General features: G+C 38.1%; 1 protein-coding gene across 1 annotated transcript; it reads right to left on the bottom strand.

Annotated features, from left to right (window-relative positions):
* Positions 1–4,208: 4,208 nt before the first annotated feature.
* pyya (peptide YYa) lies at positions 4,209–9,290 on the bottom strand. The gene is made up of 4 exons (XM_041777826.1): positions 9,212–9,290; positions 7,342–7,529; positions 4,712–4,792; positions 4,209–4,603 (listed from the first exon to the last, which is right to left on the bottom strand). The coding sequence occupies exons 2-4, from the start codon at positions 7,527–7,529 to the stop codon at positions 4,579–4,581; spliced, it is 294 nt and encodes a 97-aa protein (XP_041633760.1). The 5' UTR covers positions 9,212–9,290; the 3' UTR covers positions 4,209–4,578.
* Positions 9,291–15,755: the final 6,465 nt, after the last annotated feature.

Raw genomic sequence — 15,755 nt, 5'->3', positions numbered from 1 at the left:
TAACCAATCTTCAGCAGCCAGAGCCCAGCAGCACAGGAAGAGGAGGGAGGCTCCGCTGCCCCCCGGAGGCAGGGGATACCACCGCGTCTGCTAGGGTGGTGGGCTGGACCCACACGGGGGATTTTTGCCACGTCCCCGTCGCCCTGGCTGGGACCCTGTGCACAGCTCTTGTTGACATTAGCTCCACTGCAACACTGATGAGGCCTGATGTTGTGCCAGGAGGGACACAGCTGAAACCCACTGCAGTGCGGCTGCGCACAGTGACTGGGGATCTAGCCCCTATGCTGGGGAGGGGGCGGGGGTGGTGGTTATAGTAGTGGGAGACCTGTCAGTGAATGTCTGCAGTTTGTCTGCTGCATCCTGGACCTGGGGGGAAACACACTGACCTTCTCAGGGGGGCCCACAGTCGAAATGGTGCACCCCTCACAATCTATGCCTGAGGCGTATGTTGTACCGGATCAAGAGGCAGAAACTGTGGCAGACATTTTGGTGGAGGAAATGCCCACTTTGGGGCTGCTGAATCCATCCACAGTGACCAAGGAAGGAATTCTGAATCAAAAGTGTTTAGCGCCATGTGTGAGCATCTCGGCATGCACAAGACACGGACTACACCTTTGCATCCTCAGAGCGATGGATTTGTGGAACCGTTTGACAAAACCTTAGCTAAATAGCTAGCCATTCTCACCACAGACATCCTCATGGCCTACAGGTCTGATGTGCAGGACTCTACTTCCTGCACACCTGCTTTGCTTATGTTAGGGTGAGAGTTGAGAACACCAGTGGAGTGTCTTTTGGCAGACCACCAGATGCACCGGTCGTTCCACCAGGACCAGAATATGCCAGGAGGCTTCAAGACAGGATAGATTCTGCTCATGCTTTTGCCCGTGAGCAGTTACAAAAAACAGGCATAAGACAGAAAAGATATTACGATGTGAGAGCCCGAGGAAAACGCTTCAATCCTGGGGACCTGGTGTGGGTGTATAGTCCCAAAAGAAAGAGAGGCCGGTGCCCTGAGTTGGACTGTCACTGGGTTGGGCCTTGTGTGGTTGTAGAGAGGGTGGGTGAAGTAGTGTATCAGGTCCAGCTGCCACCCAAGGGGTGACAGGTGGCATTACACAGAGACAGACTGGCCCCCTACAGAGGGGATGCCTCCTGGGCGTCCTCAGAGACAGAAGTGGCCCCCAGGTCACCTCAGGGATTTTTCGTGTGGCCCCTCGGGGCGAGGGACTTTGTGTTTGTGTTGTAATTTGTTTAGTAATGTTCAAGTTCTGTGAATTCTCTTTCTGTGTTATGTTTCTAATGCTGTTTATTGTTATGTGCACAGCCAGGTCTGTTACTGTTAGGAGAGGGCTGGGGGGCTGGCCTGAGGGGGTGTGGCGACTGAGGCCTAGCTGGATAGAAGTGAATGAGAGCACTAGAGCTAGCAGTTAGCTGTTGTTTTGGCGTGGTCATGGCCGACAGTGACTGTTTATGCAGCTGTTAATAAATGCATGGTTTGCAAACCCCTTACCACCTATCCTTCAAGAACCCGTTCTGCCAGGGCGCTACAGTATTAAACTTCAGAAATTCCCAGATGTCTGTTCGAAAAGTCCAAAAATTTACCCCCTTAGTCCTTTCCTATTCACTTTTCCTTAACCCTGACGAAAAACGTCACAGGGTTAAGGAAAGGTGAGAGTAAGAGGATAGGAAAGAAGAACTGTGGTGATTAAGGAATCCGACTGCACTTTCCCTAGGCAGATGTTACAGACGTGACGTGTGTTATTTGTGTGAAACTACAATTTAACATTGATGGACAACAAAATTTGCATCTAGGCTACCATTCAGTACGTTCTCTGCATTATGTGCTGCGAATGAAACGCTAAAACGTCAGAGATATGAGCTTATTAAGATTTTTATATGCCAAAGTCTCTTCAGAAAGAGGAACTGTGACTGTGAACGTCCAGAACAGCAGAAACTTTTCTCTTAATATGAACTGTCTGCTAAGTCAATACAACTATATGAATAATGTTCAAGTCCTTTTATTTCACAATGAAATTAGCTTGTTTTGCTTTATTCCCTACCTATTCATGTTTTCTTTAATTTTTTCATCTCTGTTCATTTTATTACAGTCTACTCTGGTTCCATCTTCATCTCAGCTTGTTATGTGAAAAGCGCTATAAACCGCGTCTTCCCTGCGTAATTATGATGATAGATATAATATTCACAATATGGCATCCTGCCGACTTTATCGCTTCAATTGGTTGTGATTTACAAACTTATCACGTTTACTTTAATATTTCAAAATAGCAAAACAAATACAGTTTAAAATACTGACTGATTGGTTTATTATTTGAATAAAATGGAAATTAGAAGAAATGAAATCATTATCATAAATGGAATGACAAGTTTTCATGTCTGTAATATTTCTCTGTTCATCCCTACTGCCTTCCAATTATCACATGTATTATAGCTATGTTTGACTGAATTTTAAATCAGGACTAGTAAAGTTACAAGTTATTCACTTGCTCTGATGAGCAGTCAACAGGTGCGTCACTTTAAGTGAAGTTTACGTGAAGCATTGTGGGTCATCTTTCCACCTCTCCTTTGGTAAAGGATGGTCCATTGTTTCCTAGACTAAAGGAGATAATAAAGGCAATAATGAAGCTCCTTTCCTTTTCAGTTGGAGAATTTGAACAGCCTTTATCATGGCCGACACTAAAATGCTTCCGGGTCGTTTCACTCAGTTAGGAGCCTTCCTAAGCAAAATGGACAATTCGAACGGGCCCAAGATCTCTGGAAGAAAAGCACACTTAGTAGTTGTTGAGACTCAGGTTGTCACTCAGGAGATGAAGGAATACCCTGAAGCTTCAACCTAAGGTGGTAAGGAGGAGATCCTGATTGCTCAACGAAGAGCTGTGACATTTGATGAGCTGCAGCTGAGACTCCTAGCTCTGCCCTGCCAAACCAGCCTGCAGTGAGATCTCTATCACTCTCTCTTTGCTTTTAATTTCGATTTTTTTACTCAATACTTAATTCTTTTTAAAAATGTAGCCAAGGACAATACCTCACCCAAATAAACTTAAGAGTAAAATTAGTGATTTCAGAAACTACTCCAAAGCTCCAAAAAAAGCTAACTGATTCCAGTAGGTTGAGTAAAAATGTAATAAGTCATTTTCCTCCCCTGCAGATGTTATTATACATTCCAAAATCTTTAAATTTTGTGTACACACAGATTTCAGATAGATTTGCTGATGTGCAAAGCATACAAAAAACATATTACCACACTGTATCCAGGGGTTGTTTCAAATATAAAAATGTCAAAATGAAGTCAGAAGGAGATGTTAAAGGTTGTTAAAAAATAATGACTTGTGTTAACCTAAAAATCCAAAATAGCTATTTCAGCTCCATTTTTCTGGTTTAATAGAACACATTTTTAGTTCAGAAAATGTATTGAACTCTGTTGAAGTGTGCTTTCTAGATCCAATTGCACCTTTCAGTTTTTTACTGTAAGACTGAAGTTGAAGGTTGTCAAAAGAATCGTGTTTCAGTGACTCAAAAATCCAAGACAGCTATTTCATTTTTAGATTTTGGTAACAGTACTCAATTGCATAAAGTATTTTTTGTTATTGTACTCAACTTATTTGACAGTCATCCCTTAATACGCATAGTTTTCCCAGAATGCATTAGGCTTTAGACACTTTTGTACCATGAATTAGTTATCAACTCTGAGAACTCCAGCCTGTGGCAAGCAAGCAGAATTTACATCAGGTGGTGTACTGAACATAATAGAAGATAATTTCCTGATGCAATGTACACCTCTCAGTCATTGTCACTTAAATTGGTGTGGTGTAAATGTGCAAGACTGAAGTGTGTGACAAAAAAAAGGAATAAGAAATGTCAGTGTATAAAGGAAAAGGATAAGCTAATGCTTCAACCCTCACCTCTTTGATTCTGTTTGTTTTTAATGATAAACTAGCAATGTTATCAACTCAGCATTTATTCATTGTCATATTTAGAAGTTTAATGTAGATTATTCTAAAAATGACCTAAATGAACTGAAGCTAAACTTAAACTGAAAGCCACATCTAAAAACCATAACAGTATATCAAAGTATAGTGTGCTTGTGATCCAAGTTGGACACAGACTATAATATAAGAAAAGATCTCAACCTATTTTGTAAAAAGCTGAATCTCCCAAGAGTTTGTTCATCACACATTTTAATCGCACAGAAAAGTTTTATTGAATTCTTTAGATGTTGCTTTTTTATAGCAGCAACAGTTAAAACAAGTATTTCTTCCTCTAAACAGCAATAGACAGAGGGACAGTAATGTACACACAAACAGAGGCACACAGCTACACAAACTGATTAGTAGCTGATCTAATATGTATATTTCCTCTAATAATAAATTATTTGTAACTGTGTTGCAATCAAAGACGTAAAACAGTGAGTCAGTGGCAGCTTGACTTGTGGTCAGAAGAAAGTTACTGTTCAGGTGGGGTTCAGGGTTCAGAGGCGAGAGGCACAATTTGGCCCCTCAAGGTGCACTGTTGGATGCATCCAGAGGGAATGCCTGATGACAAATGACAAATGTGGCATGGTCACCACATGTAGGAGTCATCATATCTGTGGAGGAACAAAAGAAAGGGCATTTGAGGAATGATAGTCAGTGAAGTAAGTTTATTAAGCGTCACATTGCTCCTCAAGTTATGTAATGTAAATGTGGATATTTACCGTGATCTCTGGCCTCTGTTGCTTTCACCACCAAACAATAGCTCTGCAAACACATCCTCCTGAGCTGAACGCTTTCCATATCTGAGAAAAAGAAAAGGAGGACATTTGTTAGAAATGCAAGCAGCAAGTTCTTGATAACATTTCCCTGACTTAAAATTTGGCTGCAACATATGTAATAACTCTGGTAACTATAGTCAACTACAGTTAAGTAAAATGTGTATTTGTCCAGTACATTTGTTTATGTTACAAGTAGTGCTAAGCTGATGGCAAATACACTTAGTTTTGCACTTCCCAAAAATTCTTGTCATCTTCAGAGACTTACAGAAATGATCCTCATAGATATATTTGACTTTACACTTCAGCTCAAAGAACCATTTTTTTTAGATTTCCTGTCATGCAACTAGATTTTATTTTCTTCATCTTGATCTCCCCAGCCCAAAAATACCTTCAACTTACAGACTCTACTTCTTCAGTTTGTGTTGCAACACTAAAATTATTTAGTCATTTTTACAGTTTAACTAATGCATTAACTGAGCATTACCAATTAATTCTGATATGTTCATACCTTTATAAACAGGTGTTAAGTTTAAGATGAACAAAAGCAAAGAGACTTTCCTCCTTACTTGATGAAGATGTCGCTAGTCCTTTTAAAATTCTTTTGTTTCTCTGTTGCTGTTGTAGCTTATTCTGAAACACTCAAGACTCTCCCTTCTCCCTTTCTCTCTTCCCTTATCTTTCATGTTGCTGGCTTACATTTTCTCTTTTTATTCCTAAATGCTTAATTTCACAGTCAAATTCAGACAGTGCGTGCTGCTGTATGTGTGAATGTGTGTTTGCAAAAACTTTCATCTCTAAGTCTTTATGATTCCTATTATTTTTTGATAAGGCTTCAAGAAAACTGCAAATATAAAATCAAAAGCCGTTAAACAGAAGGTTTACTTGGTAAAAAAGTGTGTGTTTATGTGTGGGTATTACCATGTAACAGCACCATTTTGCACAAACCCTGCAGAGCAACCTGCTGTATCGCTGTTTTTCCATCAACCACCTGTTCACCCCCTCTTACGACCACAGCAGCCAATCTTATGCTTCATTTCACAGAAGTACTTGTGTGCTTGTGTGTATATGCCTCATGTGTTTCTTGTCCTGCAGGGAAGTAGACAAGTAACTCGCATGTTCTATTTCTTTTATCTCAGCTGCATTCAGTATGACGCCTCGGGATGTAAAATGTTTCCTCTCTGATAATAATGGCTTGTTTGCTTTCAGCCCTCAGTCTTTCTGGTTGGTCTAGCTCTTAACATCTGTCTGTCTAGCTTTTCTCTCTTTGTTTTTCCCTTGTTTTCTTATTCCTCTGTAGTCTGATTGCCTTTCTGTACCTGTTCACTTTCAGTGTATTAATCTCATAGGAATGTTGCACCACCTTTTACTTTAATGGCAAGAACAGAAACATGTCCCTTGTGAAAATTTATAAGCTTGATTGAAAAAAGCAACTTGTCTTTGATGTAAAAGCAGCTGGTTTGTAATATAATATGTTGAAATGATAATAAAAATGTTTTTAAAGACATTTTAAAAAGTTGTATGAATGAATAAGAGTATTTTAATAGCTTTATATAGTTTGTATAATGGACAAATTTACTATTTTACGAGAAATTACTTAAGAAATAATTTTGAAATCCAAAATGGCTTATTATTATCATGGAAATGAAAATCAGTGAACGATACTGAAATTACAGAAGAAGTATTCTAAGTTACATTACACAGAAACCTCTCATGTTGTTGTATTGCCTTTCGAAATAAAATGTAAAAGTCAAAGAAAATCTGTTCTGAAAATTAAACATCAAATACCAATTATCATTTTTATCAGATATGTTAAGCTTACAGTCATCAATTCCAAGAGATTTCATCTGATAAAGCAAAACCTTTATATAACCCATACGAGTAATCTTCTAGAATATTTCTTCATAATTTACCCTTCTGTGAAAAGTTAGTTCTTAACTTCCAACAAATAGAATTTTTATGGCATTACTATAGCCCTCAAACCAAGTATTCAAATATCAATGGTCTATTTGGCTTTCATGAATAAGACCAGATCATTCATAAGCCAGGCTGCTTTAAATAATAATAAAAACCAAATGCCTTCTGACACTTTTGATTTTTACACCTGACAGCAGCACGCCAAGGCACAGGCCTGACTAACTGGATTTGGGATTCTTTCCTGGTATCATCTGTACCCATTTTATTGCTCTGATCCTGCTGACAGGAAGGCCTGGAGGTTTTGGAGACTGGATGGTAATCTAATCTACTCAGCCGCCATGTGCTGGCGAAGAGGGGAAAGCACATCATAAATCAACAGAGATCCAGGATGAAAAATGACTGGGAATCTTATAGATCTTAGTCACTGCAATGACTTGAATAAAACCAAATAAAATATAGGGAAAGGGTCTGAGAGAAAATGCAGAAAAATGGGTTTAGGATAAGTTTGGCATATATTTGGTAATACAGGTAAAACAGGATCCACCCTGTCCTTTTGAGGTAATTTGTCTTTAAACTAGTATGGACATGGATTTCTGTATGTATTTTACTAACATCTCTGGCATTTCTGAAAATATTCTGGTAATGACTTGTATACATACCTCTGCCTGGTAATCAGATTAATGTAGTGTCTTAGGGCTGTGTAGTATTTGGCCAGCTCTTCAGGTGGAGCATCTTCACCAGGGTTCTCAGGTTTAGGAGGATAAGCATCTGCCAGTGTTCCCAGACACACCAACACACACAGCGCCACAGTTGCCAGCACTGTCCACGCTTTCAGCATCATGGCCATCTGTAATAGGTCAGCAAAAACTGGAGTAATTTAAATCCAGCTACCTTTTGGTTTAACTTATTGTTATTATTTTATTTTATTCTTTTCTATTTTGTTTATTTTGTATATTTTATTATTATTATTATATGGAGCAAGGAAGCAGTACTTGCTTCCCAAGACAAATTAATTGTATTTTCTGACTTAGAATTTATTTAGGTTTTTGACGACAATTTTATAAGTTGACAGTTTTGGCAGAGTGCACCTCTCATTTCTATTGAACTTTTCATCCACACCTCTGCTCAAAGTTGTTCTTTCTTTCTATCTTTCTTTCTTTGATTCTTTCTTTACATTATTTATCCGTCATTGATCAAATTTTCACGAACTGTTTCAACATATCTCAAAGTACTTTAAGCAGGAAACATTTCATTTATAACATTAAAGTGTTGTAAGCACAAAGGCTGCTTACACTAAAGATGCAACGGCTTAAAAACGGTTTCCAAAGCATTGCAGATTAAGGTTTCTAGTCCCCCAGAAAGTTAATCTTATGTTCAAGTGCATATTTTTAATAATGTCACAGTCAAAATGCCTTAAAAAAAAAAAAAAATATATATATATATATATAGTAATATATATATATATATATATATATTCTCTGCTAAAAGTTGATTTAGAGAGAATTGCATTGACTCAGTGTATGGACATATCTGAGTAACTACACGAAACAAAAATCAATTTTTAAACTGTCATTTTAATCTAAGCATAATAAACATTCTTGTGCTGTAGGATTTTCACAAGAAATGACAAGCAACAGGCCCACTTAATTGTTTTGCTGCCTTTATGAGCTTTTATTCTTAATTCCACAATAGCCTACTACTCTAGCCTTCTAGACTATTGGCTACGGTGCCGCTTCTGCCTAACAAATGGATGTGTAAGTTACTAAGTTTTTGCTTCTGACAGAATCAGAAGCAAAAGTCTAAAGAAGAGCAAGTTAGATGAAGCATACCACTGATGTCAAGTGGTTCAGATCTGACAAAGCCTATCTTAAACCGCTGTCCGTGGTCCTGAAAATCCTACAAGTCCTTCAAGTTATACTAATTTCTAAAACTTATTGCATGAAAATTTGAGAATAATTCAGAAACAGGATTAAATAGTCAAGCTGTTGAGTGTTTTTAAGACAAAAACACGAGTAAAACAAGATTGTTGTAAGAGTGTGATAACAGTAAGTGTGATCAGCTTCAATACTAGTCTCGTTAACTCATATGCCAGGATTTCATATTTTGTTTAAGATTTTAAGAGCAGCCAAGAGATGAAATTTTCATCCCAGAAATTCAAGCAGACTATTTGAAAACTGTCAGTCACTTGAACAGTTATTTTGGATTGTAAAGATGCAATCATTGAGGATGAAAGGAATAATAGGACCGCATTTTCTTCTTTCTCTCTCCTCCCTTCCTTAAAGTTCACAAAATGCCTTAACTTATTATGTTATCAAGCTAAGACTTGCTTTATTTTACTTTACGTAATTATTTTTAACGCTGTTATTTTTGCCTGAAACCGAAAAGAATGTTTGCAAAAGACATCGCAAAAAGTGTCCCGATGTGTCCATTTAGCCTTTGCTTGATCGGTGCTTGATAAATACACCTATGAATGATTAAGAATTGTTGTTGCAATGTAAATATTAAGAATGAAGGGGTTCAAAGACTTACTTTGAAAGAAATTTGGAGGATGGAGGAAGTCAGATCCCACAGGTGGTTTCTCACAGCAGTGCAGGTCCGTTTTTGCTGACTCTGGTTGGCTTCAACTCTAACGGAGGCGTGTTTTTATAGTTTACCACTGCGTAAGAAAGGAGGGGTCACACCCATTGCGTGTATGTGTGCCTAGCGAAAAGATGGTTGAAGAGGCAGAATGCGTCAGTAGGTGATGGGAATATTACTAACGAGGCGGTTACACCGCCAGTCCTGTTTCTGATAGAGTTGACAGATGACATTTTGTTCCATGACACTCAGAAGATACATTGCCGGAAAGAGAGAGACAAAGAATGTCTACAGATTTCCATCTTTTCCCTCAACAACACCTATGTCAAACTGAGTTGAGACCACATTCACTGTTGTTACAATACAGCCAAAATGAAAATGACTACCACCTCTCCTTTTACATTGACCCTTGAGCTCCACAGTAAAGTGTAAAGAATACAAAAGCAAAGTATGAATGAAAAAATCAACTAATTATGACTGAAAATGTCAGTTTATTCATGTGAACTGATGCACCATATTCATGGAGACTGTGTGCTACACAACCATATCAAGCATAATAAACCTGGTAAGTTGTGTTTTTACAACCCAGCAATGCGTTTTAATAGGAAATCATCAAGTCAAAGTGTACAAGACTATGCATGGATTTGGTAATGAATTGTTAATAAGATAGTGTTTTTGTATTTAATTAGAAGTAGCCTTATGGAATAAAGAAAACCTTATCCTGTGTTTGAGAGTAGTTGTGTAAAAGACACATAGCCAGAGAATATAATGATTATCTGCCTCAGCTCTACATTGAAAAAAGAGAGTAACTTAAAAACACCGCTTCAAGTGGTAACACACAATTGAATTAAGCTATCCCAACTCCAGTTTACAAGTTTTAATAAAGCAGTTCATATGAGTCAAATGTATTTACTTATAAGTTAAATCAGCTTCATTGTTAATGTTGCGTAAACTGAACTCTTTTTAAGGTGAACGAAAGTGTGTAAACTTATACACTTAAAAATTCTATTTAAATCAGACTCAAAACTACATGTACATGTATTCTACATTAAGCAACATGTTCGTCATCTATTGCAAATTTCTCTTATTTGTATTAATTGCTTGAACATTTAGTCCACTCAAGGTGGGCCAACTTAAGTGACATTAAAGGTGCACACTTTATCAGGAAGTCCACCTCCATCATGTTCAGGTAATCCTTTGAGTATTTTGGGTGTCTTTTTCTTTTGAGTTTAATGGTGGTTGGCATCCTGAATGTTGCGTTACCTCATTACTTTGATACGATTGTAAAAGTTTTTCAGTAAAATGTGTTCTATGCAGTTCTGTGAATGACCTTATTCCTATATTAAGACTCCCTAAGAATATTGCATCAACAGTGAACACATACATTTGATTTTTACAAGTTAAACTTTGCCCAGGGATAGAATATTTGGATGTGGTGGACTTTGAGTCAAGATGCTCTTGCACACTAAAAAGTGCATCTGAGTGTTTGTTGAAGTAATGTAATATTTTGCATGAATCTAATCCAGTTTTGTGCTATAGTTGTGATAGTATACATGAAATTGTGAGTTGTCCCTTTAATGTAGAACTATGAGCTCAGGTAAAGGGTATCAGGGCTGCCTGGGTGTTGCTTAATCTGCAGAGTTTTCTCAGAAGGCCTTTGTGCATTACACACTTAAAGTTAATTGAAGACAAACTAGGTAAGGTAAAGTCAGATCGAATCACCGGAGGAGGACTTATCATTCTTGAATGCCTTTCAAAAAGGGAAAGAGACAAAGTATTGGAGATCAAAATGTTTAAAGACAGCTTCAGCTTTGTTAATTGTTTTCCCCTTGGAAGACAGGGAAGTAGAAAAGGTGTTGTAGGTGGACTGTCACTGTCAGTGGTGGCTGACTCATTTCTTGAAGTCCAAGGAGTGTGTGAGGCCCTGAGATGGACAAGAAATCAAGTCAAGTCAAGTCAAGTCAAATTTATTTATAAAGCACCTTCAAGAAGACAGCAGTCCATCAAAGTGCTGTACATAGAAATCAAGAAGGGGAGGAGGACACAAAGTCAGTATGTCTGACTTTTGATGGAAAATTGCCAGACAGAGTGTTCCTAGATTATGTGTGCCACAGAGTCAGACCGTTTGAGAAAGCTCCCGAGATGCTTCTGTTGTCAAGAATATGGACATGTTGCTGCAGTGTGCAGAGGAGTTGAGCGATATGTGAGGTGTGGTGGTAATGAATGTTATGAAACATGTGACACTGAAAACAAAGAAGTGAAGGCAAGGCATGGCAAGTTTATTTATATAGCACCCTTCAGACACAAGGCAGGTCAAAGTGCTTTACAGATGCACAAGAGCAAAGAACATTACAAATAGAGTACTATGATCAGTGGATCACACTGTGATTTACTGATCAAGAAGTGAAGTGTTTACATTGTAAAGGAACCCATTTTGCAGGATCTACAAAGTGCCCCCATAGAATCAGGGAAGCAAGACTGTGTAAAGTCTTGACCAGAGGTGTCAAGTAACTAAGTACAAATACTTCATTACTTTACTTATGTCAAAATTTTGGGTATCTATACTTTACTGGAGTAATTACTTTACTTTTTACTTCTACTCCTTACATTTTCAAGCAATTATCTGTACTTTCTACCCCTTACATTTTAAAAATAGCCTCGTTACTGCTATTTCATTTCAGCTTGTTTTCATTCCGGCTTGGCATTGTTCAAAAAACACAAATTAGAAAACCCAAAACCTATCCAGATAAATCGCGCCATCCAGATAAAGTGAATTTGATTGTGGTTGGATAAGAAGTATAAACATAATATATATTGACACCCTATTGGTTTGCACGCAATCCATTGCACCTCTGGACATGACACAAATCACGTCACACTACAGCAAGGAAATAGCAGACGTATGTAGCCTAGTGCAAAGATGTCCGTGGCAGAGACTAAAGAGAACTCAAGCCAAATGTCCCAACCAAGCACCAGCGAGGAGGTTGGTAGTACACATACTGTATATGGTTCTTGAATGTATTTGCATTATACTAAAATGCATTCACTTTCGATGGCATAAATGCGGCTGAAACAGGTGCATCCCAAATTTTTCAACATTAACATTTTAATACAACATTATAGTCATTATGGCCTTTAGAAAAATGTTTTTTTTTTTTTTTGTTATGGGGGTGGGGTAGTGCACTATGGTAGAAAGGAATGGAAAGTATAATAGATTGGAAGGGAATGGAACAGTGGAATGGAATTGGCCCCTGTGGCGTGACCTAAGCTTTTGTCTTTAATGGAATTTTTTCCCATTTACATTACTTTTACTTTTATACTTTGAGTAGTTTTGAAACCAGTACTTTCATACTTTGACTTGAGTAAAAAGCTTGAGTTGATACTTCAACTTCTACAGAAGTCTTTTTAAACCCTAGTATCTATAATTTTACCTGAGTAATGAATGTGAATACTTTCGACACCTCTGATCTTGACTGAGGAGAGGTTGGCAGTGAGGAGGGTTGAAAAGCCAAGGAAGTGCCTGTGCATGAGGAGAAGCAGGAGCGGCAAAGACAGAGAGGAAAAGACAACATATGTGTGGACAAAAAAAACATTTCCTGGCATTTGTTTCAATGGTTATTAACTGTGCAGCTGACATACAAGGAAAATCTAAATGAATTAAAATGGTGTTGGGGACAGAAAAAACATTTTTGGACAATGAGGATATCACTGGGGAAGAATTGGAAAATACACTGAGGGAAGGACTAGCAAAAACTCAGACAACTGTGTCACAGAAATGGAAATGCCATGACCAGGGAGCAATTTGGGTGGACACTGTATATAACTTACACAGATATTTTACATTACAGCAGATGGCAGTAATGCTACACTTTTAGATGCCAACTGCCATTAAACCCAAGAGAAGAAGAAAAACTACTAACTAAACCATTAAGTGCTGTATAGAGAGAGAACTAGGTGAAAAACTTCTTATGTAATAGAATACAACAGGTCAAGGATGGGAGTGATTTATCTGAAGACCTGGAGGTAGAGAATGGAATCCCTCAGGGCAGAGTCATTAGCCCTGTCCTCTCCAACATACTGGTAAATGGTATGTTAAGTAGAGTGGGAGCAGCATCTGGAGTTTGTTATGTATAGATGATGGAGCTATCAAAAGCATGGGAGAATGAAGGGAAGGGATAACCTGCCACGCTAGATGGACTTTTTTCACACATCCATCTGGAAAACCCCTGATAGACAGCATTTGGGAAAAGGCAGAGCCTTTGAAAAAAAACTTGGAAGGTGATTGAATGAACCCTCTGTCAGTCACATCTTTACTGGCCAATCAGAGCAACAAAACATTTGACATAGCCGCTACTCAGCTGCGCGCCTGTGCACCTACTGAAGGAGTAAACTCAATAAAGAACTGTGTCATGCGGTGAACCATGGTGACTAGACATGTCAGTACACAACTTTTGTAATTTTTGAAAGGAAAACAACTCAATGCTGTTCTTTGTTCTTCTTCTGACGAAGAAATGCTGTCAAGTTCTGATAAAACTGGTGTAAAAAAAATTCTATTATTGACATTTTTATGTGTTTTATTACCATATAAGGAATTGTAGAAGTTGTTTCTGATGTTTTTATACTACTGCTTCGTTATGACACCAGCTGTGTGCCTTTGCAGAAGTATGTCATGTCATCTTAACCACATACTCATCTTGTTAGTTCAAACGGTTGACACCTTTCAGATAATGAACTTTGCTCTTAACGTCTCAAGTGCTTGTGTAAAACTGCATATAGATTTGTGTTGTTGCTGTTAGGTGTGAGATGTGCTTAAAAGAAAATGTGTCTGAACCAAGGAATGCAACCCAGGAGGTACTTTGAAACAGAGAGGCTGCAGATTCAAGGACGTTCAACCTGTTAATCAAAGTGAAGACTTTCTCTTCTCAAACTACACATGGATTTTATCCAATTAAACCCATGTGAAGCGAAGAAGTATTGCTTAGTGATAATTGATCCATTTTCTAAATAGACTGAGATATTCCCAACTAAACATGAAGATGCCTTAACTGTAGCTAAAATTCTATGCAAAGAGATAATACCTAGATACGACATTCCAAAAACTATCTATAGTGATAATTGTACTCACTTTGTTAATGAAATTGTTACCAAAATAGGTCAAAGACTAAAAATAGGCCTAAAGAACCATTGCACATGGCACCCACAGAGTGCTGGACTAATAGAACGTCATAATGGGATTTTGAAGAATCGGCTAAAAAAGACAATGGAAGAAACAGGACAAAATTGGATATATTATTTAGATATAGTGAAGTTATACATGCATATAACTCCTAATTCTAATAATGGTTTAACACCATTTGAGATAATGCATGGTAGACCATTCAGGCATCCAAATTTTGAACCATTTATAGCACAGGATGAGAGCGAGCTAGATTTAGTAGATTATATGATCAAAATGCTAAAAACAAAAGATGTTCTAGCAAATAGAATGATCCATGACCCTGTTCCCCTGCAGGATCCTGACTCACAGATTGCTGTAGGAGACTGGGTCCTGATTAAGAACATCAGAAGAAAAAAACTGGTCCTCATCAAGGTGGGTAGGACCATATCAGGTATTACTGATGACACCAACAGCAATAAAAATAGCTGAAAGACCAAGTTGGATACACCAGTCCCATTGTAAGAAATAAAAGATCCTAGAGTAATACCTGAGAGTGGTGACCTAGAAGTCCAACTACACGGTGAGGCATCTGTATAGAAGGTGTGTCGTCCCAATATTGGCGAAGTAACCTACAGATCCACTTCTCATTAAGGTGTGTAGCAAATTGCCTGGGATCATCTTACAATACGGTAAAACTGTGTGTATTGGGGCTATTTGTGGCCCTTGCTCTGCTGCTTTCTCTTGGATGGTGGAGAGATCAACTTGTGAGTAAATCAAACAGACAGATAAGAGAGGTTCAGAAACAACAACTAGACTTTGAATAGCTAACAAAGACGAGCGATTACAAAAAGTCATTGAAATAAATTTGTGGTACAGATATGCTAAATATCTAGCCAGAACCAAGAACCTGACCAACTGCTACGTGTGCACTAGGATGCCCATAGCCACCAGAAACCCCCATGTGATTCCAAAGCCATATCCAAATACTTTTACTCTTTTTCCAGACATATTAGTGTCTGCAGTTACACCACATTTGTTAAATCAGACACTAAATAACAAATTGCCTAAGCCAGTGAATATTGACACTTTGAACTTTGAGAATCTATTAAAAATGAATGGCTCCATGGACCAAAAGGTCTATGGACCTCTGCATGTTGCCCCTAGCACTAAATTCACCTGCTACAAGAACAGTGTGATATTAATAAACGCACCCAAAATTCACATAGGTAAAGAGAGATAATCTGTGCAACTACATACGTTCCTTGCACAGCTTACTCTAATGGTACTCTTGACACTACCAAGGTACCATACCATGCTCAATGCAGACCTTACTTCACT

The sequence above is a fragment of the Cheilinus undulatus genome, linkage group 21 (genome assembly GCF_018320785.1).
Source record: "Cheilinus undulatus linkage group 21, ASM1832078v1, whole genome shotgun sequence".
Taxonomy (NCBI): Eukaryota; Metazoa; Chordata; class Actinopteri; order Labriformes; family Labridae; genus Cheilinus; species Cheilinus undulatus.
This window is presented reverse-complemented; position numbering and strand designations above follow the sequence as displayed.

Bases quoted from the DNA above. Each gene is read 5' to 3' on its own strand.
- pyya (XM_041777826.1), bottom strand. From the start codon at position 7,529: ATGGCCATGATGCTGAAAGCGTGGACAGTGCTGGCAACTGTGGCGCTG. The intron at 4,793-7,341 runs GTATGTATACAA...TCTTTTTCTCAG, and splicing joins AATCTGATTACCAGGCAGAG to ATATGGAAAGCGTTCAGCTC. The intron at 4,604-4,711 runs GTAAATATCCAC...GTTCCTCCACAG, and splicing joins AACAGAGGCCAGAGATCACG to ATATGATGACTCCTACATGT.